The following is a 24,165-nucleotide window of genomic DNA, read 5'->3' as shown; positions in this document are numbered from 1 at the left end:
TTCATCTGCGCCATGGAGCCGTTACTATGCCTGATAAGACAGGATAAGATGGTGAGGGGGATCCACATCCCAGGTAGTGACGGCAGAGAGCTGAAGGTATGTGCGTATATGGATGATGTGTGTGTGATGTGTGAGTCTGAGAGTGCAGTGAGGAGAGTGAAGCTATTAGTGTCCGTGTTTTGTGGTGCGTCTGCGTTCCGTATTAACTGGGACAAAAGTGAGTGCAAGCTGTTTGGTGAGACTGGAGTGAGTGTAGATATGGGTTTAAATATTGTGTTCGGGCCAATTAAAATCTTGGGCATCAAATTCAATAATAACTTACAGGGGGAAGAGAGCTGGGAGGAGGCAAAGCAGAAGGTAGAGAGAAGGCTAGATTTCTGGAAATTGCGCAATCTTACCATGATAGGCAAAATTCTCATATTAAAAAGCGTAATTTTACCAATCTTTCTATACGTGGCATTAGTTTTCCCTCCGGGATACATGAGTCAGAGGAGGATAAACAGAGTCATGTTTCTGTTTTTTTGGGGGTCCAAGATGGAACGCTTGAGGAGGGAGGTAGTACACAAGACTTGGGAGAGAGGAGGGATGGGCTTCCCAAATTTAGAGGCATATTTTGGATGTAACAGCATAGTCTTTCTACTGAGTATGTTACACAAGACTACAAAAGGGGCGTGCATGATGCGGTATTTAGCAGGGAGATGGTTCGTGCGCATGAAATGGTGCGAATACGACTTGAGGAAACCAGTCGCTTTCCAAATCCCTAAGTGGTATGAATGGACAGCATGTTTTGTGGCGAAGTTTGAGTTGGATGACTGTGAAGTGGATGTACTTAAGAATAAGCGAATGGTGAAACGAATGATTGAGAGTAAGGATGAGGTGTCTGATATCAATTCTGTTAGCAGAGTGAATGTGGAGAGAGTGTGGAAGAAAGTGCGGATGGATGGGATGAGTAATAGACAGAGTGAGATTGTATGGCAGAGTCTGCATGGCGTGTTACCGGTGCGAGAGTTTCAGCGTGTGAGAGGTTTGGTGAGGAGTGAGAGATGTCCGAGAGAGGGGTGCGGTGGATGTGAGAATGTGGTTCATTTATTTTGGAACTGCAGCCATGCACAAAATGTGCTGCGGAGACTTGGCTCGTTATGTAAGGAGATAACAGGAGTTAATTTCATGTCCTTTGAGTTAGTTATGTTTGGTTTGGGTGCGAGAGGCAGTGTGAGAGAGAGACTGTTGTGGCTGTTTATGGCGTGTGTGAAGGAAGTGCTGTGGGACGTAAGGAATGTGTATGTGTTTAAGCGGAAGGATGTAAGTGAGAGGGACAGCGTGCGAATGGTGTTGGGGAAATTATACTTTATTTATTTATGGGATAAAAGAAAGGATGGAGTCGATGCGGAAGGAATATGGAAGGTTAAAAAATGGATACAATTAGTTGATTTGTCATGATTTGTAATGTATTTATGTTGTATAAATGTGATGGATTTATTATGTTGTGAATAAATAAAAACCTTTGGTTTAAAAAAAAAAAAAAAAATCTGTTCTTATCAGTTTAATATCTGATACGTCCCCTATCTGGGGACCATATATTAAATGGATTTTTAGAACAGGGAGCTGGAAAAAGAGCTTGCTCTGTCCACTCCGCGCATTGACCTGGTATTGCAGTACCTCCAGGACCGGTGCACCCCCTTTCCTACAGCAGTTTCCAAAAGCAGAAAAACAAAACTGACGAGCAAGAGGTGCAGCGCAGCTGTGGCTTCTTCTGCTGCTGCTAACAAACCAGCACTTTGACTGACACTCAGCCCGTCTGCTGCCGTGGAGCTCGCAACATTGTATCCACTGTGCACAGCACAGGTACAACTGGAAGCAAAACAACACACAGCAGTTCATATGGCAGCCGCACTCTATAGTTCGTACCTACCGCTGCGCTAATAGCCAAGTTGGAAACATCGGGCAGGCAGGCACAGCGTATCCTGGCAGCCTGCATCTGTATGCTCCACGTATTCGGGTCATGGATGTATGTGCAGGGGGTGCGGTTGCACCTGGGGCCCGGAGCCCTAGGGGGCCCATAAAGTCTCTCTTCCCCACATTGTAAACCAATGCTATCAATGAAGCTTTATAGTTTGGGGGCCCAGTCCCAGACTTTGTACTGGGGCCCCGCAGCTTCAAGTTACACCTCCGGATCAGGATAATGCTAGGCCATTCCAACCAGCCTGTGTGAGTGACCTGCAGTCGCTGGTAGTCGAAAAGCATCCGGCCCTGGATGTGCGCTTCAGAGTGGACAGACAGCAGTGGACCCCCAATCACACAGGCCCGAGGCTTGCTATGCAGCACGGAATACCTCATTGGACTGCAGCGCTCCACGCGGGCTGAGATACACGCTCCACGTGGGATGGGCAGTATTCCGTCCATGAGGATCCAGGCCAACGCTTACAGATGGAGCAACACCCGGGGAGCAAAGAACTCCAACGAACGGACGTCTAGTTTAAAAGGATGTATTGCTTTATTCAATGCATGGACACAGAAACAGTTCAACCGCTCGCTAAAGACCGCAGTCAATACAGTAAAGAAAGAAATGTGTCTGTTTAATGTAAACTTGCACGGAGCTCGTTTGTGAGCCACTGACTGAATGAATGCTGCCGCTGCTGCATGTCTGAAACGTGGTCTGACGTTACATGCACCAGCAGGGATAAGGCCTTGCCTATAAGCATTCCCCAGCTGGCAAAAACGGAACCTCCCTGCCTATTCCTCACCGTGGAAGAACGGAACCTACCTTTTTTTTTAAAAAAAAAAGAAAGCCACAGCAGCAGCCAACTCGATTTTGGTAGGCCGCTGTCTCCCCCTTGTGTGCTGCATTAAAAATGCACTCCGCTAAAAATAACTGATCCACGAAATAGAGCGTAGGGAGAGAATGAGGCTTCTAGATGAGCCGTCAGGCTATGATAAATTGTATCACACCTGGGCGATATGGATAGATGCCCGGAGCTCACCCCCTATTTACTAGGTGCTTACAGACAGGGGCATGTGAGTAACACGTTTAAACCACAATCGTAAAGAGAAACAGCAATCCCGGAGCGCCCCCCCTCCCCCTTTTTGTTTTATTTTCTCTTTCTCCCGTGTCATAGATACCTACCCTCCCTTACCGCTCCCCCCCCCTTCCCCTGTTTGTAGACCTTATAAAATATCACAGACAAACATTATATAGTTCAACTCGAAATTTATTTATTAAGTTTCATTGTCAAAGTTATTTTTACATTGCTTTGAGATAAGGCAAAAGTTTCCCCCCCCCCTCCATGAAACCAATAAAACCTATATTGAATAAAATAAAAATGATGCAGTTACTGGTAGTTCAGCAGTTGCCGGTAGTTCAGCAGTTGCCGGTAGTTCAGCAGTTGCCGGTAGTTTTGCAGTTGCCGGTAGTTTTGCAGTTGCCGGTAGTTTTGCAGTTGCCGGTAGTTTTGCAGTTGCCGGTAGTTTTGCAGTTGCCGGTAGTTTTGCAGTTGCCGGTAGTTCAGCAGTTGCCGGTAGTTTTGCAGTTGCCGGTAGTTTTGCAGTTGCCGGTAGTTTTGCAGTTGCCGGTAGTTCTGCAGTTGCCGGTAGTTCTGCAGCTTCTTGGTAGAGATAAAGACCATCTCCCGTCTCCCAGCTGCAGCAGAGACTGACTAAAATCGCTGCCAAGCCCGGTATTTATGCTTCTAAATTGATGACATCACAATTGAGTGACATCAGCCTGCCATACACCTGGCTTATGACATCTCAAGGGAGTGACATCATCAGCATTCCAAACAGCTGGCTCATTTGCATACAGTATGTATGTATGTATGACATCACAAGGGAGTGACATCATCAGCATTCCAAATACCTGGCTCATTTGCATACAGTATGTATGCATGTATGTGTCTATCTATCCTATCCTATCCTATCTAATCTATCTTTATTAATTACGTAGAATATAGATATGGATTATTTCTGAATTATAGATTTTGTAGATATAGATTAAAGATAGATTTAAGAGTGTGTGTGCGTGTGTGTGTGATATATATATATAATCTCTATGTAAAAAAAATATAAAATCTGTAGTTATGTATGTATGGCGGGAAAAAAAGGCCTGCTGTATGTTTTTAAGTTCTTCGGATGACCATGCCGTTCTATTATTCTCCTTACTAGGGTCTACTAATGCCGGCCCAGGGGAAGGCAATAAAGCCCTATGGGGCCGAAGCCAATTTCCCTCATTTCAGGTAAAAAGTTTCCATCCGTCCCCACTCGAAATGCGGCCGGCCGAAGAGATCCCTCCAACCGACCGGCCGACGCACCTTCAGAGACAAACTAGTGCTTGCTTCTAGTGTCATCGCCGGCTTAACCATCCTGGGTAGGGAGCTGACGAGTCCTGCAGCAGCAGCAGCAGCAGGCTCTGCAAGCCTAGGATGCGTGAGCACGGTGCAAGAGGAAGGACTGAGGGGGGAGGGCGCGGTTGAGAAGGCGTGGGGCGGGGCTATGCAAAACTCTTCCATCTCCCTGGGTGCATTGTGGGTGCGCCCAGAGTGCCGGCTGCGCGTGTTGCCTCAAGCCTTGGAAGTGGAGTTGGGCGGGCCGGGCTGCAGGTGAAACCCATTTCGGGTTATCGCTTCTCGGCCTTTTGGCTAGATCAAGTGCAGTTGGTCTGGTCAGGGGGCTTGAGTGATCTGGGTTAGCCCAGCGATCACCGTACTGCTTGGCAGTAGTCACACTGTGATTTTTCAGAAATCGACAGACTTTTTGAAGATGTCCGGGATCCAGAATACCATACGCTTCATGGTGGACAGTAAGGATGGGACCAAGAATACCGTCGTGTATGTTGTCCGGGACATTATTATGGCGGAAATCGGAGTGCCCAAAGATGAGATCTTTTGCGTCCAGGATTTTCCGAGACTCGGCCAATACGACGTCACTTTTTGCGGAGAAGGAGTTTGTCTGAACGTGTACGAGTGGTTGAGGAGCCATAAAGACATTCCGCTACTACAGGGAATAAAGGTAATCCCTTTATTTGGCATACAAGAGAAGCCATTAATCTTGCATGTATACAACCCGTACACAGATAAAGACATGATAGTGAACTTTCTCAAGCGTTACTGTGACGTGGTTAAAGGTGGCGAGAAAATGACTAATATACTTGGCATTTTTAACTCCAAGTACAAGTTTTGGGTTAGGCTGAGAATGGACGCTACCAAAATTGGGGGAGTGACGCATCCACCTGCGAATTTCACCATAGCAGGTAACCGGGGATATCTTTACTACCCGGGGCAACCGACCTTCTGCAGGAATTGCAACCAGTTTGGGCACACTAAGGAAGATTGTTCCAGTGGTCTAGTCTGCAGAAACTGTCAGGAGACCGGGCATCACGCCGGCAGTTGTCCAAAACCGAAATGCTGCGACCTGTGTGGCGATAATGACCATATGTGCAGGGACTGTCCTTTAAACCTACCGTCCAGGGGCGCCTGGAAGACTAAATCCTACGCGGCGGCTACTAGTCGTGAGGCTACTACCATTCGTGTGGCTTCTGCTAGTAATGTGGCTTCTACTAGCGGTGTTACACCTGCTGCTATAAGTGAGGTTGCTACTGTGACTAAGCCTGTGGTGACTGCGGCAGAGAACACTGCAAGACCTCCCCAGACCACTGAGAAGGATAAGCCTGCGGGGTCAAAAAATCCTAAAACTGCAGAGGTAGAAGAGAACATCAGGAGGAAGATTGGGAGTCATAAGCCCAATGTTGGGAGTGCTACTCCTGAAGACCAGGTGGTGGGAGTAATTAGGCAGTTGGAAGAGATAATTGAAGAGGTGGACAGCCCCATTAACCCCTCGGGAAAGATTGAGGAGTTTTCGTCTCCTGAAGCAGTCCTGTGCAAGAGGGAGGGGGGAGGTGGACTTGATGTCTCCAGCGAGGAGGAATTTGTGCAGGTTGCGGACCAAAACACAGCGAAAAAGAGAAAGTGCACAAAGAGTAGAGAGACGCTTATGGAGGTCAGTAACCCCTTTGAGACTCTGGCACAGGACCTTGAGTGCTCAGGTGAGAGTGGTGAGGAGGTATAAACTGAGCCACTATGAGTGCATATATCCTGGTTTTGTGGTTTAGCCACTTTAAAGGTGAAGATATATATACAGTATATGACTTTCTTGTTTTGCATGAGCTATGATATGTTGCTATAAGCTTACACCTGAGATATGGTTCTAAATATATGCTCCCAGAATGTAAGAGTTTTCAAGTCAAAAGCCAGAAGAGCTGCAGTTTTTGATTTTTTGCGTCAGAAAAAAGCTGACTTATTTTGCGTTCAGGAGTGCGGTATAGACTCTGATATCAGCCCTTCAGAATGGCCTTATGGTGCTGCTGTGTGGTCTGGGAGCATATATAATAAGAATGACGGAGTGGGTATACTGGTTAACTCCAGAGAATTGGCGCTACAGAGCAGCGAGGTCATCGAGGCGGGGAGATGCATCTCCGCAGTGCTGCTATACAGAGGCATACGTTTCCGCGTCATTAACGTGTACGCTCCTGCTGAGAAACAGGAGAGGAGCGCCTTATTTGACAAAATTAAATTATTTTTGCAAGGAAGGATACCAACTGTCCTCATAGGAGATATGAACTGTGACATCACCAGAAAAGCATTTGATGTGTCTGCAAAGCTTTTATTTGAATTGTGTTGTGATTTTCGTTTAAAAGATATACAGCAAGCATGTGGTATATCCCCACAGCTAAGTACTTACCATGCGGACAGGGGTGGGGTCCACTCCAAAATTGATTATTGTTTTCTGTCTGAAGATATAACTGCAGTAAGTTATACACAAGAAATGACCTTTTTTTCAGATCACGAGTGTTTGTTATGTGGGGTGGAGGTGGGGAACAGTGTTGTGTGGGGGAGGGGAGTCTGGAAGCTGAACCTGAAGCTTCTGGAGGGGCAGGATATCCAAAAACAATATGAAGGCCTATATAGAAAGTGGAGGGAGAGAAGAGGCGAGTTTATAAATATCCTAAATTGGTGGGACTGGGTAAAGGGGAAAACTAAGGCTTTTTTTAAGTCTGTAGGGCATAAAGTAGCCAGGAAAAGGAAGACGGAGTATGTGAGGCTCAGCAACAGACTAAGCTTCTTGATAAAGTTGCGGGACGGCGGGATAGATACACAAGAGGATATCCTAAAGTGTAGGCGAGAAATTAATAGTTACCTAGTGGAGAAAGGGAAGGGCATAATGTACCGCGCCAAGCTGGATAAGATGCTACATGATGAGACATGCTCGCGGTTTTTCTTTAAAAAAGTATTCTCAAAAAAGCCAACTTTTGAAGTAATAGAGAGAGAGACAGGAGGGGAAGTGAGGGGGGAGGAGGTGCATGAGGAGATAGCGTCCTTCTATGAGGAGTTATACAAAGAAAAATGGAGGGATGAAGTCCTGGAGAGTGACATGTTAAGCATGCTTGAAAACAAGTTAGGAGAGGCGGAGCAAGCATCTGTCAACCAAGATATTACCACTAAAGAAGTGTGGGAGGCGGTCCGGAGCATGGCCGCTAATAAAACGCCTGGTATGGATGGGTTGCCTATTGAATATTATCGTATGCTGTGGAGTGTGATAGGGAAAGATGTGTGTGAAGTGTGCCAGTACATGTGGGTGAATGTGGACATGGCTGAAAGTATGCGAGGTGGAGTGGTTGTCTTAATACCCAAAAAGGGCGATTTGAAAAACTTAAAAAACTGGCGCCCGATTACGCTTTTAAATACTGATTATAAGATCTACGCTAAAATCATTGCAAATCGGATGCGTGCGGTAGTGGAGAGTGTGGTGAGCGAGGACCAGTACTGTGCGGTGCCTGGTAGGAGAGTACGTGAGAGTCTGTGTCTGGTGCGGGATTGTCTGGGTGATTGTAAGGAGCGAAAGAAGAGGGTGTATGTGGTGAGCTTGGATTTTGAAAAAGCGTATGATAGGTTGTCGCATGGGTTCTTGTTCCGAGTGTTGGTGTGCATGGGGTTCCCGGGTATGTTTGTCGAGCGAGTGAGGAGTCTGTATGAAAGGATTTATAGTAGTATGTTAGTGAATGGGAAGGTTGGAAGGAGAGTGAATGTGATGTCTGGTGTGCGTCAGGGGTGTCCGCTGTCGGCCGTGGTTTTCATCTGCGCCATGGAACCGTTACTATGCCTGATAAGACAGGATAAGATGGTGAGGGGGATCCACATCCCAGGTAGTGACGGCAGAGAGCTGAAGGTATGTGCGTATATGGATGATGTGTGTGTGATGTGTGAGTCTGAGAGTGCAGTGAGGAGAGTGAAGCTATTAGTGTCCGTGTTTTGTGGTGCGTCTGCGTTCCGTATTAACTGGGACAAAAGTGAGTGCAAGGTGTTTGGTGAGACTGGAGTGAGTGTAGATATGGGTTTAAATATTGTGTTCGGGCCAATTAAAATCTTAGGCATCCAATTCAATAATAACTTACAGGGGGAAGAGAGCTGGGAGGAGGCAAAGCAGAAGGTAGAGAGAAGGCTAGATTTCTGGAAATTGCGCAATCTTACCATGATAGGCAAAATTCTCATATTAAAAAGCGTAATTTTACCAATCTTTCTATACGTGGCATTAGTTTTCCCTCCGGGATACATGGGTCAGAGGAGGATAAACAGAGTCATGTTTCTGTTTTTTTGGGGGTCCAAGATGGAACGCTTGAGGAGGGAGGTAGTACACAAGACTTGGGAGAGAGGAGGGATGGGCTTCCCAAATTTAGAGGCATATTTTGGATGTAACAGCATAGTCTTTCTACTGAGTATGTTACGCAAGACTACAAAAGGGGCGTGCATGATGCGGTATTTAGCAGGGAGATGGTTCGTGCGCATGAAATGGTGCGAATACGACTTGAGGAAACCAGTCGCTTTCTAAATCCCTAAGTGGTATGAATGGACAGCATGTTTTGTGGCGAAGTTTGAGTAGGATGACTGTGAAGTGAATGTACTTAAGAATAAGCGAATGGTGAAACGAATGATTGAGAGTAAGGATGAGGTGTCTGATATTAATTCTGTTAGCAGAGTGAATGTGGAGAGAGTGTGGAAGAAAGTGCGGATGGATGGGATGAGCAATAGGCAGAGTGAGATTGTATGGCAGAGTCTGCATGGTGTGTTACCGGTGCGAGAGTTTCAGCGTGTGAGAGGTTTGGTGAGGAGTGAGAGATGTCCGAGAGAGGGGTGCGGAGGATGTGAGAATGTGGTTCATTTATTTTGGAACTGCAGCCATGCACAGAATGTGCTGCGGAGACTTGGCTCGTTATGTAAGGAGATAACAGGAGTTAATTTCATGTCCTTTGAGTTAGTTATGTTTGGTTTGGGTGTGAGAGGCAGTGTGAGAGAGAGACTGTTGTGGTTGTTTATGGCGTGTGTGAAGGAAGTGTTGTGGGATGTAAGGAATGTGTATGTGTTCAAGAGGAAGGATGTAAGTGAGAGGGACAGCGTGCGAATGGTGTTGGGGAAATTATATTTCATTTATTTATGGGATAAAAGAAAGGATGGAGTCGATGCGGATGGAATATGGAAGGTTAAAAAATGGATACAATTAGTTGATTTGTCATGATTTGTAATGTATTTATGTTGTATAAATGTGATGGATTTATTATGTTGTGAATAAATAAAAACCTTTGGTTTAAAAAAAAAAAAAAAAATCTGTTCTTATCAGTTTAATATCTGATACGTCCCCTATCTGGGGACCATATATTAAATGGATTTTTAGAACAGGGAGCTGGAAAAAGAGCTTGCTCTGTCCACTCCGCGCATTGACCTGGTATTGCAGTACCTCCAGGACCGGTGCACCCCCTTTCCTACAGCAGTTTCCAAAAGCAGAAAAACAAAACTGACGAGCAAGAGGTGCAGCGCAGCTGTGGCTTCTTCTGCTGCTGCTAACAAACCAGCACTTTGACTGACACTCAGCCCGTCTGCTGCCGTGGAGCTCGCAACATTGTATCCACTGTGCACAGCACAGGTACAACTGGAAGCAAAACAACACACAGCAGTTCATATGCCAGCCGCACTCTATAGTTCGTACCTACCGCTGCGCTAATAGCCAAGTTGGAAACATCGGGCAGGCAGGCACAGCGTATCCTGGCAGCCTGCGTCTGTATGCTCCACGTATTCGGGTCATGGGTGTATGTGCAGGGGGTGCGGTCGCACCAGGGGCCCGGAGCCCTAGGGGGCCCATAAAGTCTCTCTTCCCCACATTGTAAACCAATGCTATCAATGAAGCTTTATAGTTTGAGGGCCCAGTCCCAGACTTTGTACTGGGGCCCCGCAGCTTCAAGTTACACCTCCGGATCAGGATAATGCTAGGCCATTCCAACCAGCCTGTGTGAGTGACCTGCAGTCGCTGGTAGTCGAAAAGCGGCCGGCCCCGGATGTGTGCTTCAGAGTGGACAGACAGCAGCGGACCCCCAATCACACAGGCCCGAGGCTTGCTATGCGGCACGGAATACCTCATTGGACTGCAGCACTCCACGCGGGCTGAGATACACGCTCCACGTGGGATGGGCAGTATTCCGTCCATGAGGATCCAGGCCAACGCTTACAGATGGAGCAACACCCGGGGAGCAAAGAACTCCAACGAACGGACGTCTACTTTAAAAGGATGTATTGCTTTATTCAATGCATGGACACAGAAACAGTTCAACCGCTCGCTAAAGACCGCAGTCAATACAGTAAAGAAAGAAATGTGTCTGTTTAATGTAAACTTGCACGGAGCTCGTTTGTGAGCCACTGACTGAATGAATGCTGCCGCTGCTGCATGTCTGAAACGTGGTCTGACGTTACATGCACCAGCAGGGATAAGGCCTTGCCTATAAGCATTCCCCAGCTGGCAAAAACGGAACCTCCCTGCCTATTCCTCACCGTGGAAGAACGGAACCTACCTTTTTTTTAAAAAAAAAAGAAAGCCACAGCAGCAGCCAACTCGATTTTGGTAGGCCGCTGTCTCCCCCTTGTGTGCTGCATTAAAAATGCACTCCGCTAAAAATAACTGATCCACGAAATAGAGCGTAGGGAGAGAATGAGGCTTCTAGATGAGCCGTCAGGCTATGATAAATTGTATCACACCTGGGCGATATGGATAGATGCCCGGAGCTCACCCCTATTTACTAGGTGCTTACAGACAGGGGCATGTGAGTAACACGTTTAAACCACAATCGTAAAGAGAAACAGCAATCCCGGAGCGCCCCCCCTCCCCCTTTTTGTTTTATTTTCTCTTTCTCCCGTGTCATAGATACCTACCCTCCCTTACCGCTCCCCCCCCTTCCCCTGTTTGTAGACCTTATAAAATATCACAGACAAACATTATATAGTTCAACTCGAAATTTATTTATTAAGTTTCATTGTCAAAGTTATTTTTACATTGCTTTGAGATAAGGCAAAAGTTTCCCCCCCCCCCCCCCCTCCATGAAACCAATAAAACCTATATTGAATAAAATAAAAATGATGCAGTTACTGGTAGTTCTGCAGTTACCGGTAGTTCTGCAGTTACCGGTAGTTCTGCAGTTACCGGTAGTTCAGCAGTTGCCGGAAGTTCAGCAGTTGCCGGAAGTTCAGCAGTTGCCGGAAGTTCAGCAGTTGCCGGAAGTTCAGCAGTTGCCGGAAGTTCAGCAGTTGCCGGAAGTTCAGCAGTTGCCGGAAGTTCAGCAGTTGCCGGAAGTTCAGCAGTTGCCGGAAGTTTTGCAGCTTCTTGGTAGAGATAAAGACCATCTCCCGTCTCCCAGCTGCAGCAGAGACTGACTGAAATCGCTGCCAAGCCCGCTATTTATGCTTCTAAATTGATGACATCACAATGGAGTGACATCAGCCTGCCATACACCTGGCTCATGACATCACAAGGGAGTGACATCATCAGCATTCCAAACACCTGGCTCATTTGCATACAGTATGTATGTATGACATCACAAGGGAGTGACATCATCAGCATTCCAAATACCTGGCTCATTTGCATACAGTATGTATGCATGTATGTGTCTATCTATCCTATCCTATCCTATCTAATCTATCTTTATTAATTACGTAGAATATAGATATGGATTATTTCTGAATTATAGATTTTGTAGATATAGATTAAAGATAGATTTAAGATTGTGTGTGTGTGTGTGATAGAGATATATATATATATATATATATATATATATCTCTATGTAAAAAAAATATAAAATCTGTAGTTATGTATGTATGGCGGGAAAAAAAGGCCTGCTGTATGTTTTTAAGTTCTTCGGATAACCATGCCATTCTATTATTCTCCTTACTAGGGTCTACTAATGCCGGCCCAGGGAAAGGCAATAAAGCCCTATGGGGCCGAAGCCAATTTCCCTCATTTCAGGTAAAAAGTTTCCATCTGTCCCCACTCGAAATGCGGCCGGCCGAAGAGATCCCTCCAACCGACCGGCCGACGCACCTTCAGAGACCAACTAGTGCTTGCTTCTAGTGTCATCGCCGGCTTAACCATCCTGGGTAGGGAGGTGACGAGTCCTGCAGTAGCAGCAGCAGCAGCAGCAGCAGGCTCTGCAAGCCTAGGATGCGTGAGCACGGTGCAAGAGGAAGGACTGAGGGGGGAGGGCGCGGTTGAGAAGGCGTGGGGCGGGGCTATGCAAAACTCTTCCATCTCCCTGGGTGCATTGTGGGTGCGCCCAGAGTGCCGGCTGAGCGTGTTGCCTCAAGCCTTGGAAGTGGAGTTGGGCGGGCCGGGCTGCAGGTGAAACCCATTTCGGGTTATCGCTTCTCGGCCTTTTGGCTACGATCAAGTGCAGTTGATCTAGCCAGAGGGCTTGGTGATCGTTTTACTGCTTGGCAGTAGTCTTGCTGTGGTTTCCAGGAATCGACAGACGTATTGAAGATGGCCGGTATCCAGAATACTATTCGTTTTATGGTGGACAGTACAAGTGGAACCAAGAACACCGTCGTGTATGTTGTCCGGGACATTATCATGGAGGAAATCGGAGTGCCCAAGGATGAAATCTTTTGTGTCCAGGATTTCCCAAGGATTGGACAATAATTCATAATTCAAACACACATTTAAATCCTGAAGCTGCATCCCACCTCTGCTTCTTCCTCTGCCTCTACTTTCACATCCTCTCGCTGTCCAATGACCTCTCTGACTTTCCTGAACCATCGTATCACATTCTTCTCCCTGTATAAAAACTCTCACTTTCTCACCCTTTTCTTTGTAAAACTTTTCTGCATGTTTTGCATATTCCAAAACATCCTGCAATGATCCCATGCTAAGGGTAACCATGTATCTCATTATTTAACCTCCTGTTTTCTTCTTTACTCCACTTACAAACACATTCTTTAATGGCTGATTATATGCAGCATTAGAATCATCTCTCTCCCCCTGATTATCCTATGGAAGGGGTCTATTTTTATATGGGCATGACAGTTTGGGGCTTCTTTTAACCAGGCTTCAGCAGCGGATAATCCATATTTCTGCTGATCTTGTCTGTATTTTATCACACAATTCTTTACAACTAGGAACTTTTAAATTTTTTTTTTTTAATCCATATTTCTTTTCCCACTTATGTCACAATATTTGACATAGTCAGGATCTAACTTGTGCATGTACTTCTTATCCCCTTGAAGGACTTCCTGTTGTTGGCAGCAACAGAGACATGCACAGGAGAATGCCTTACAGTTTATATTTCCCATTGTTAGTAATTATGTTCTTGGTGCCGATTTACAAGACAAACCAACATAAAACAAGCCTCTGGCCACTAAAATGTTTAGTGAAAACGCAGAGGTTTCTGACCAGAATCATTACTTCGCTATATACACAAAGACTCCTTTTTGCTTTGAAAACATTGAAAACAATAAGGGGCTTGTCCAAAAACAACTTGCACAGCAAGGTTGGTCCTTAATGTGTCCTAGAGGTCAGTTCCCACGTATTGGATCCGCTTATCTCAATCACTCACACATTCGCTTCATGCAGTATAAGACAACAATACAAATATTACATTATGTTATTAGGCGGCCGCCCTCTTTATATTCTTAGTTACTCTATAACACAATATCAAAGAAAAAGTAGTAGAAAGATAAGAAGTAAAGTTCCTGGACACTCCTGTGTCCCATGACGTCATCTAACCGCTTCTTTTTACATGTGCATGGAGTAATTCTTTCCTGTAGCCTTCTCACAATGGCTATGGTCTCACATAGACTACTGCTATTGCCCCTTGGCAACCCATTCGTCTATAGTTCTCATTTACAATACACATAGACTACTGCTATTGTCCCTTGACAACCCATTCGTCTAGACTTGCCTCTCATTTACAAACACAGTAAAATTTACAAACACTAAAGTATACAGAAGAAGAAGAGAGATTCTAAGAGAGTTATACTTACTACACGTTATCTGGGAGGCTTCTAAATTCTCAGGCTAGTTCGGAAAAACGTCACTGTTTCAGACAGGATGCCCGACTGGCCACTAATGACGTCTAAGCAAGACGGAGGTCTTTTAATGATCAGAGAGTACTTCAGACCCACCTTTTCACAGCCAGGCTGTCCTCTCCCTCTGCAGCGAGTCTTTCCGGCTCGAAGGACCAAAAATGTAAGGAGAATTTATGTGTTTATCAAAGAGAAGATGATCCCAGATCTCATGCAGAAGTCTGGGCCCAGGAGAAATACACATCACACCAGCCTGTGCGGTATCAGATGATTTCTAATTTATTCTAAGGTGTTCGTAGCTTATGCACCATAAATGACATCACAGGAAAAGTATATACCTCCAAGATTAATAAGAATACATAATAGGCTAAAACAAAAATGATTAACATAAGTTACACCTCTTAAGGTGTAACTATAACATACAATGAAACCGGTATGAATTCAGGAAAAAGGAATGCAAGAGGGGTCTGGAAGTCTATCCTACTTCCTGTCTGCCCCATCAGTAAACATACACATGGGTGGTCTAGGAGACCTGTCTTATCTTGTCTGTCCCATGGGAAAACATGTACTGCTATAGATGGGTTCTGTTTAACTCCTTCACTACCTATACTAGCATCATGCTATATATTTCTAGTCTACAATGCAATAAAAGAACAATTAACTGATACATTGATCTACAATTTTCTTAACAATGACTGCTCACCCTGGGATCCAGCCAGAGACTGGCCAGATGCTGGGTTTATATGTGAGCACAGACCCAGGGGATTGGCTAGCAAGAAGTACCACACCCCCAGCCAGGTCAATCAATTAACACTATAAGGGCTGTGCTGCTAGGAAGCTTATAACTACAGATCCCAGCAGCACATGTAACAGGTATGGCTACTTACATTTCTACAAGAAGGAGGTGGGTTGAGGAGATATGATAAGTGGGTGGGTTACCTGTCACTTTACCAGAAGTAGGCGCTTTGACAAGATATGTTCAAGCTGTACTACTCTTTATTATCAGGGGGTCATATTTTTTCAAGATTACTTCCTTTTCCCCAGCAAATCAGTTTTTCTATTCATTTCATATTTAAACATGATAATAAAACATTTTGGGAAAAACACACAACCTAAAAGTCCAGTGCTGGACGTCATCACTGCAAATATCTCCACCACTACCATGTATTTCCCTCTGGTGCTGAGATAAGCTGGGATCATGGAGATCCAGACACTGCAGAACAGCAGCATGCTGAAGGTGATGTACTTGGCTTCATTAAAACTGTCCGGTAATGTCCTCACCATGAAAGCCAGAACAAAGCTCACCGCTGCCAGGAGCCCCATATAACCCAACATGGAGTAGAAGCAAATATCTGAGCCTTCATTACACTGAATGATGATCTTTCCAGGATAAGACTGAGTGTCAAAGTCCTGGAATGGAGGAGAAATAGACAACCAGATAACACAGATGACAACTTGTATAGATGAACACAACAGCACTATGGTATAGGGCAACTTCACATTCAGCCATTTTCTCCAGGGGCTTCCAGGCTTTGTAGACTTAAAAGCTACACAGACCATAACAGTCTTGGCGAGAAGTGAAGAGACAGCTACTGAGAAAAAAATCCCAAAACTGGTTTCCCGGAATCTACAAGTTATGTCAGTGGGACAACCAAGAAACATGAAGATGGAGAGGAAGCTGAGAATGATGGAGACCAGGAGGAGATAACTCAGGTTCCGGTTATTAGCTTTAACAATAGGAGTGTCCCGGTGGGAAATAAATATTCTCAATATGAAGCCGGTCACAAGACATCCAAAGACTGAGACACCGGAAAATATAGAAGCCATTGTATCATTCTGGTAGGAGATGAATTCCAGGACTTTCGGCAGGCATTCGTCTCTCTTCTCATTTGGCCATTCATCATTTTGGCATTTTATACAGTTCTCAGCATCTGCAGGAATATTTCATAATATATAAAATGTTATTTATGTTTATCTATCTATCATATTGATCAATCTAACGGGGCTAAAACTACCACTGAACAGGAGTCTAACCGTTTTGGGGTATTGACTCTTTTGGTGAGGATGTGGACCCCATTAACACTCTCAAAACTGTTAGCTCCCCATCCTTGAGTGGAAGCAGGCAGTTAATCAGCAGTGACAAGCTGATTGAGCTCAGGGGCACCAACATGTTCATGATACATACCAGGGGTCTAGCTAAAGGCTCAAGTGCAAAGGTTCAGCTCAGGTCTCCCTCCTCCTGTACCCGTACACATATCTAAACCATGCTGCATACAGGTGCAAAATGAACTTCCATACATGAGCTAGACCGCTTGGCATAAGCTTTCCAAACATGATGCATTTCCTGGACTATGTGAAAATTAGTTTGCAGCCCTACGCTGTTTTCAGGGTGTTTGTTGCATTTTTGAAACACATCAAAAAACTCTACGCGGTATTCAAAAACCACGTGTTTCTAAGAAACTGCATACACTATTAAAAAACATTTGTGGATTTAAACAATAGCATATGCAGGTTTCTGACACGCTTTTTTAAATTGTATATAAAGTGTGAAATAATATACAGGAGATACCCAGGTTATACCAGCATGGTCGATATCACTATATACAGGGAGATGTAAAACTTATACCAGCTGCTGATTGACTGATTCACTTATTCTCTAATTCTCTAGCTTCCCAGTGTCATACAAGCTTGAAATTTGGCAGGACCATTTTTTAGGTTGTATATAAAGTAAAGGGGTCACGACTTGATTATTCAATTCTAGCACAAAAGTAAGTGATCTCCTATGTTATGTACCTAATCTAATTTTCTAACTTTCCATTAACGACCAAACATAAAATTTGGCACCACCATTCTTTAGATCTTAAATAGGAAAAATAAAGGGGTTGCAACTTGATTATTCAATTCTAAGTGCAAAAGTAAGTGAGCCTCTTTGTAATGTAACTAATCACACACATCTGTACGGCACAAACTTGAAATTTGCCATAACTATTCTTTAGATCCTAAATAGTAAAAGTAAAAGGGCCGTAACTTGGTTCACTGACCAACAAACTTTTCAAATCTGGAGTTAGTTTTTTACTATAAGTTCTAGTTTTTTTGCAATTTAACATTTAAATATTTCCCTTTTAAGGCATTTTCGACATAATTAAGTACATTGTACATAGGGAAATAAAAACCTTAGTTGATATGATGCAAATGTATTTATTATTTACAAAACATGTAGGGTAATGAACAACCACTTTCTGACGGGCCATTACAGTCGGCATTAGTTGTAGTCTGGCAGAAATTTATGCTTATAGCTTTTGCGTTTATGTACTTGCTCAGGGCAATCACGTTTTATGGACCAGCAGTAGTCTGCCATCATGTTCTTATCCCGTCGTCCTTGATATCTTTAATCTATTGTACGCAAGTCATGATGGAAGTGTTCTCCCTGCTCATCACTAACATCCCCAAGGTTTTCTGGGAACTGATCAAGATTCAAAATTCTCAGCTTTTTTGTTACCAAGAAAACTTTTAGTAACTTCTACAAAAGACATACATGCTGCCTGTTCCTTTCTATTCACCTTCTTGACAAATTTCTCATCACGTAAAAGAACACGAATTTAAGGACCGTTGAACACTCCTGCTTGAATTTTCTCAAAAGATAAAGCTGGAAGTGCAGAAACAATATACTGGAAACAATCGCCATATGTATCCAATGCTCTCACAAACTGCTTCAGTAGGTCAAGCTTGATGTGGAGGGGGAAAAATTATTCTGTCTCGACTGACTTCTAAAGTTTCACAGTATGGCCACTTTTTGTGTACCCAGTGTTTTCCTCGAGCTCTGCTATCCCACATACATATGTAGCATGGATACTTGGTAAAACCTTTTTGTTGCCCAAGAAGAAAGTTAACCATTTTCAGATCCACAAAAATGATCCAGTTGTGCTCATGATATTTTAGTAGATCAATTACTCTCCTGACATCATCGTACTCTTCTCGCAAATTCACAGAATGTGAACTGTAGACGTTACCATTGTGCAAGAGAACACACTTTAAGCTACGCTTGGAGCTATCAAGAAACAAATCGCCATTCTGTTGCACTGTACAGGTTTATCCCTAATTCATGGAGAAGGTCTGGAATATCATGACAAAAAGCAAAATCCTTTTCCTCTGAAAAGAATATAATAAAATCTTGCTCTCTCTTTCGGAACTAAGAAACTGTTGCTGAGTGATGTAGCAAATGTTTCTCGTGGAGTCTTGAGGCTAACAGCTCTGAAGATTGCTTGGAGAGGCACAAATCATGCACTAAGTCACTCAGTTCTTGTTTATTACGTTTTTGAGGACATGAAGACTGTACCGTGTCAGATGAGGATTCTTCTTTCTAGAACCTTTTCATCCCCCATATCATGGTCTTCATCATCCTCACTTTGAAAAGTTGAAGCGAGAGATTTTCACCATGTTTTACAGGTCTTATTGCCAAAGGTACATTCGGGTACGTGATTGCATGACGATTTTTCTTCCCTACACCGCTTATGCTGACAAGACAAAAATAGCAGTCAGTAACATGGTCCTTGGGTTCTCGCCAAACCATGGGAACCCCAAAAGGTAGACCCTTTCGTCTAGTCCCGCAGCATTTCTTCACACAATATGCGGAGCCCATTTCTTGTCCTGGTCACCAAGAGGAATTTTGAAGTAAGTTTTGTAAGCAAGTCTCAAAAAAGACGTTATATTCCGTCTCTGATGAGGAAGTGTGTAGCATCCACATATGTAGCACAAGGCATCAGGTTTATTCACACATCTGTCTCTAGTTGGTGAAGCCATATTACAAACTGAGATTGACATGTTCTTATTCCCTTCTGAGGTTCAGTCTTTACTCTATTTAACCTACTCTACTTGACTGTAAACAAGTCACAATGTAGCACGTAGTCAGTGGAACCTGAAAGATGAAAAAAATAAATAAATGGGAAAGCATACATTTTCTGAGTAAAATAAAAAATATCAAATTGCAAGAAAACTATAGCATCCACACAAAAACTGATGACAGATTTGAAATCAGCATTGAAAATGCACCTAGAAACAGTTATCATCTCATGTAAAAATCTCATGCAACAGAAAATTCAGAAAGATTTGTTGGCCTGTGATTCAATACTAAGTGCAAAAGTAAGTGCCCCTCCATGTTATTTTCCTAATCTAATTCCCTAACTTCCAGGTGTCATACAAATTTAAAATTTGACATGACCATTCTTTAGGTCCTACATTTGAAATGTAAAGCAGCCACCACTTGATTATTCAATTGTAAGCACCAAAGTAAGTTGTTTAAAGTAACAAATAACATCTGTACCATGCAACGTGAAATTTGCCACAACCATTCGTTAGGTCAAAAACAGAAAAAGTCTAGAGGTCGGGGGGCGTGGTCTGGATGAGCTCTAAGATGGCAGCGTAATCTCCTATCTCCGCTTAGGATCCTACCTAGAAGTGACTCCAACGCTAACTCTGAGGTCTCCTCTCTGGCAGCTTCACTCGCTGAGACTCCTTAATCTTCGGGGATGTCCCGATGCAGAGCCTCACACCGGCAACTGAAGCGGCTGCATGCCTTCTTCACAGTGGCGGCAGCCTGGCGCGCTCCTGCAGCAAGATCCCAGCTTTCTCCCGCCTCAAGTGCAGAGAGCAGAGGAGAACGCTCAGCGTCCCCAGCAGTAGTGGATGGGTCCTCACCAGAGTGATCTATTCAAGACCATGAGTGAGCCTGCAGTTCTCCCAATTAAATCAGGAGAAAAAAGACATAACGCACCCACCCAGCCTACCTATAAAATGGCGCTGGCTTCTTCTCCACATGGAGCACAGGATCTATCTCCCTCAATAAGCCCGATTAAACAACGTCCAAGAATAGAGGACACAGATTTTCCTGAAATTCAAACCTCTTCTCTGAAGGAATATATATCCTCTTTACCCTCATTATCACAATCAGCTTCAGAATCCTTCATTAAGGACATGGTGGTTGCTTTAAGTGACTCCCTACAATCCAACTTTAAATTCCTAAATACATCCTTGAAAGCTACACTAGAAGACTTCGGTGCAAGGGTTTCCCACACTGAAAATAAAATGGGTGAATTTTCACAATCTCATAATGCCTTAATTAATGTGCATTACGAATTAGTAGATGAAGTAGACCAACTTAAAGCAAAAATTACGGATATGGAGGATAGAAACAGGAGGAACAACATTAAAATACATGGGGTAACCTGAATCTAGTATAACATCTGAAATCCCTAAATATATAAAATGCCTAATGGCCACTCTACTTCCGGAAGCCACTACTCATGACTTGACTATTGAGCTCACAGGCTGCCTAAGCCTAGATTCATTTCCGACTCTATCCCAAGAGACATTATCACAAGTATTCATTTTTTCCAAACGAAGGAAGCCTTAATGTCGGCCGCGCGAAAACTTATCCAACTGCCTGTTCCATATGAGAATATTCATCTCTTCACACATCTATCTAAAACTACTACGCTGGAAAGGAAAAAAGTCTCCACAGTTACTACAGCCCTGAGACAAGCCAAAATTTCATATAGATGGGGTTTTCCAACAAAAATCCTGATCAGAAAGGATGATTCAACCCATGTAATTTTTAAACCAGAAGAAGCCAAACAGCTACTAAAATCATGGGGCATAAATTTAGCTCTACTTCAACGTCAACAACTTTCTCCAAGGAAATCGCACAAACAAGATCAAGAACTGACCCATAAGTGAATGCCTTATAAGGGGATCTCGTTCACTACTCTGCTAGGTGGTTCCGGATGGCTCTCTCCTGGGTGAACTCTTTCCCTCCCCCCTTCATTGATCAGGCATTACAGCCTGCGATAACCTAACACTTACTTTCCTTACTTTCAGGTCTTAAGCTATAGGTACTTGCTACTTATTCGCATTCTTGTTACGAATCTTAGTATTTTGAAAAAAAATTATGCAAATACTAAGAAGTTAATGTCTAACCTTTTATGCAATAGAAGTGTCTTTTTTGTTACATTTCAAGTTTTAAAATTTTGGTCTGCTTGGGCTTTAACAACCCCGCGTTTCTCTTTTCTAATTACTCGAGATATTATAAAGGATGTCAATTAAAATATCATCCTTAAATGTTAATGGGCTCAACTCACCCTTTAAAAGATCCTCTCTATGGAGGGAAGCTCTATCTGCGGATGCAGATATTGTATGTGCACAGGAGACCCATCTCATAGCCTCTGCTTTCCCAACAATTTCACATAAAAAATTTCCCAACATTTTCTTAGCATCCTCTCCAAAACAGCGAGCCGGGATTCTGATAGCATTCAGAGACTCCATACAAGCTGAAATTAATACAAAAATTTCAGACCCTGGGAGGCAGATAACTCATACTAACGGGCTCGCTAAACTCTAAACCTTTCACGCTTGTCAATCTATATACACCCCCTTACGTTTCTTAAACAAGACTGAGAAAAATAAGGAGGCCCAAGGTGGGTACCCCCATTATTTGCAGAGATTTTAATGCTGTACCAAACAAAAGGCTTGATTCTTCAAGAGGTACCCTGAGATCTACTCCCTCTCTATCTCCATGGATACACAAAGAAGCATTATTTGATACATTCAGATGTTTAAATGCTTCTTCCAGGGAATATTCCTTCTATCCAGCGAGACATAAATCCTTTTCCAGAATAGATCTTATCCTAGTTAATAGAAGCGCCCATATCGTGCTCACGAAAGCTCAATTGGGATCTATTACATGGTCCGATCATGCTCCTGCATTGATCTCTATAACATTGGAAGGCGCCCAAGAAAAAGCCAAATAGTGGAAAAACAATATATTTTTAATGAAGCTCCCAAAACACTACAATACAATTATATCTGATCTAAAGGAATATTTCAAAACAATGCTACCCCTGAAGTGTCGCCACTCACTATATGGAACGCTAATAAAGCTTTCATTAGAGGGGTTCTTATTAAAATCAGCGCCTATCATAAAAAAGAAAAAGCTAAACAGCTCAATATACTTCTAACTCAAATATCTAACATAGAAAACCAACTGTGCGCCTTCCCTTCTGAAACACTGCATAATCAGCTCTTTAATTTAAGACAAAAGCTTACAACTTGACTAGTAGACAATTACGATAGGGTAATGAGATCAAATTTCTATGTATCAAACAACAAACCATCACGATTGATGGCTAAACTTGTAAAAAAAAAAGAATACAAAAAACCTCGATCCCTTACATTACAGATCTACATAACCAGAAATTAAAACTCTACCACCCTTCTCAAATGACAGAAGCCTTCCGCCAATACTACAATAAGCTATACAATTTAAAGGACAACAAAAATACGCCCCAACTATCACCTCAATTAATAGAAAATTTTCTAAAAGAAGTAAAGTTACGTTCTCTCTCAAAGAACCATCTAGACTGTTTAAACATCTAGGGAGGTTGTAGATACTATCAAATCTTTAAAACCCCAAAAAGCCCCAGACCAGATTATCTAATGACCATTAAAAAAATTTTGCCACCCCTCTAGCCCCACACATGTCAATGGCCTTTAATCAAGGTATTGAACAATGTTCTTTTCCTCCAGAGATGTTAGAGGCAACAATCGTAACAATTCCGAAACCGGGTAAAGATCCCACTACATCATCTAATTTCAGGCCTATATCTCACTTAAACTGTGATACTAAAATGTGTGCACAGACCATAGCTCTTAGACTTCTAAAAATTCTACCAGAGATCATACACTCGGATCAAGTGGGCTTCACAAAAGGGAGACAGGCCTCAGACGGGACTAGGAAAATTCTTAACCTTTTATATAAAACCAAAAAAACACACTCCCCAACAATTTTGGTAGCCCTCGATGCTGAAAAAGCTTTTGATCGACTCCATTGGGAATTTGCTTTCTCTACCTTAAGCAAGTTTGGTTTCTGTGGCAATATTCTTAAAGCTATATGCTCGCTATATACGTCCCCATCAGCTAAAGTACTAGTCGATGGTTCCTTCTCCATAACAAATGGCACCCGCCAATGATGCACTCTGTCACCTTTATTGTTCACATTGGTTATGGAACCTCTAGCTGAACACATAAGAAATAACCCAGACATACAGGGTATAAACGCTGGACTCCGACAACACAAAATCAGTTTATTCGCTGATGATATCTTACTTACACTCACAAACCCACTTGGGTCCCTTAGAACAGTCTATCATACTTTAACTAGATTTGCTGAAACATCCTTTTACAAACTAAACATAACTAAATCACAAATTTTAGGTATCTTCATTACAGAAGAACTTAAACAAGAAGTAGAAAGAGAAAAGTGGCAAACAAAAAGCATTCCTTATTTAGGTATAAATCTATGCTTTCCCATCTCTGACCTAATATGGGTAAATTTTCCCCCACTTATTTCCGACCTTCCGAAAGAAAGATTCCTTCAGCTTTCGCCCTATTTCTTGGATGGGTCGGGTTGTCATATATAAGATGATAATATTTCCTAAAACTCTTCACTTCTTCCGTACTCTTCCCATACAAATTCTGAGACAAACTATCGCAGGATTCCAAAGACAACTCTCTAACTATATATATGGCAAAACAAAAAACCTAGAATAGCGCTATCTATTCTATCGTTAAATAGATACCAAGGAGGACTGGGCCTCCCCAACCTGGAATCCTACCGTAAATCTACCATACCAAGCCATTTGCTCTCGTGGACACAACATAATCCAAAGATAGGGTGGCCTTCAAAATACAATAAAAATAAACCACTAAAACTTCTTCTTTACGTCTCTGCTGT

The 24,165-nt window shown here is 43.3% G+C and overlaps 1 protein-coding gene and 2 non-coding genes across 3 annotated transcripts in view; 2 read left to right on the top strand and 1 right to left on the bottom strand.

Moving 5' to 3' along the window:
* Positions 1-1,497: 1,497 nt before the first annotated feature.
* LOC136573968 (U2 spliceosomal RNA) lies at positions 1,498-1,681 on the top strand. The gene has a single exon (XR_010786167.1). It is a non-coding gene; the product is annotated as a U2 spliceosomal RNA (small nuclear RNA).
* A 7,934-nt stretch (positions 1,682-9,615) lies between these two features.
* On the top strand, positions 9,616-9,799 carry LOC136573967 (U2 spliceosomal RNA). The gene has a single exon (XR_010786166.1). It is a non-coding gene; the product is annotated as a U2 spliceosomal RNA (small nuclear RNA).
* A 5,608-nt stretch (positions 9,800-15,407) lies between these two features.
* Positions 15,408-24,165, bottom strand: part of LOC136573598 (vomeronasal type-2 receptor 26-like) — a 115,274-nt gene continuing 106,516 nt past the window's right edge. Inside the window, exon 7 of the mRNA XM_066574869.1 lies at positions 15,408-16,312. Coding sequence (XP_066430966.1) covers positions 15,408-16,312 — 905 coding nt within the window. The remainder of the gene's footprint in view (positions 16,313-24,165) is intronic.

Source organism: Eleutherodactylus coqui, chromosome 7 (genome assembly GCF_035609145.1).
Source record: "Eleutherodactylus coqui strain aEleCoq1 chromosome 7, aEleCoq1.hap1, whole genome shotgun sequence".
In the NCBI taxonomy this organism is placed as follows: Eukaryota; Metazoa; Chordata; class Amphibia; order Anura; family Eleutherodactylidae; genus Eleutherodactylus; species Eleutherodactylus coqui.
Note: the sequence above shows the minus strand (reverse complement) of the source record. Positions and strands in the feature narration are given on the sequence as shown.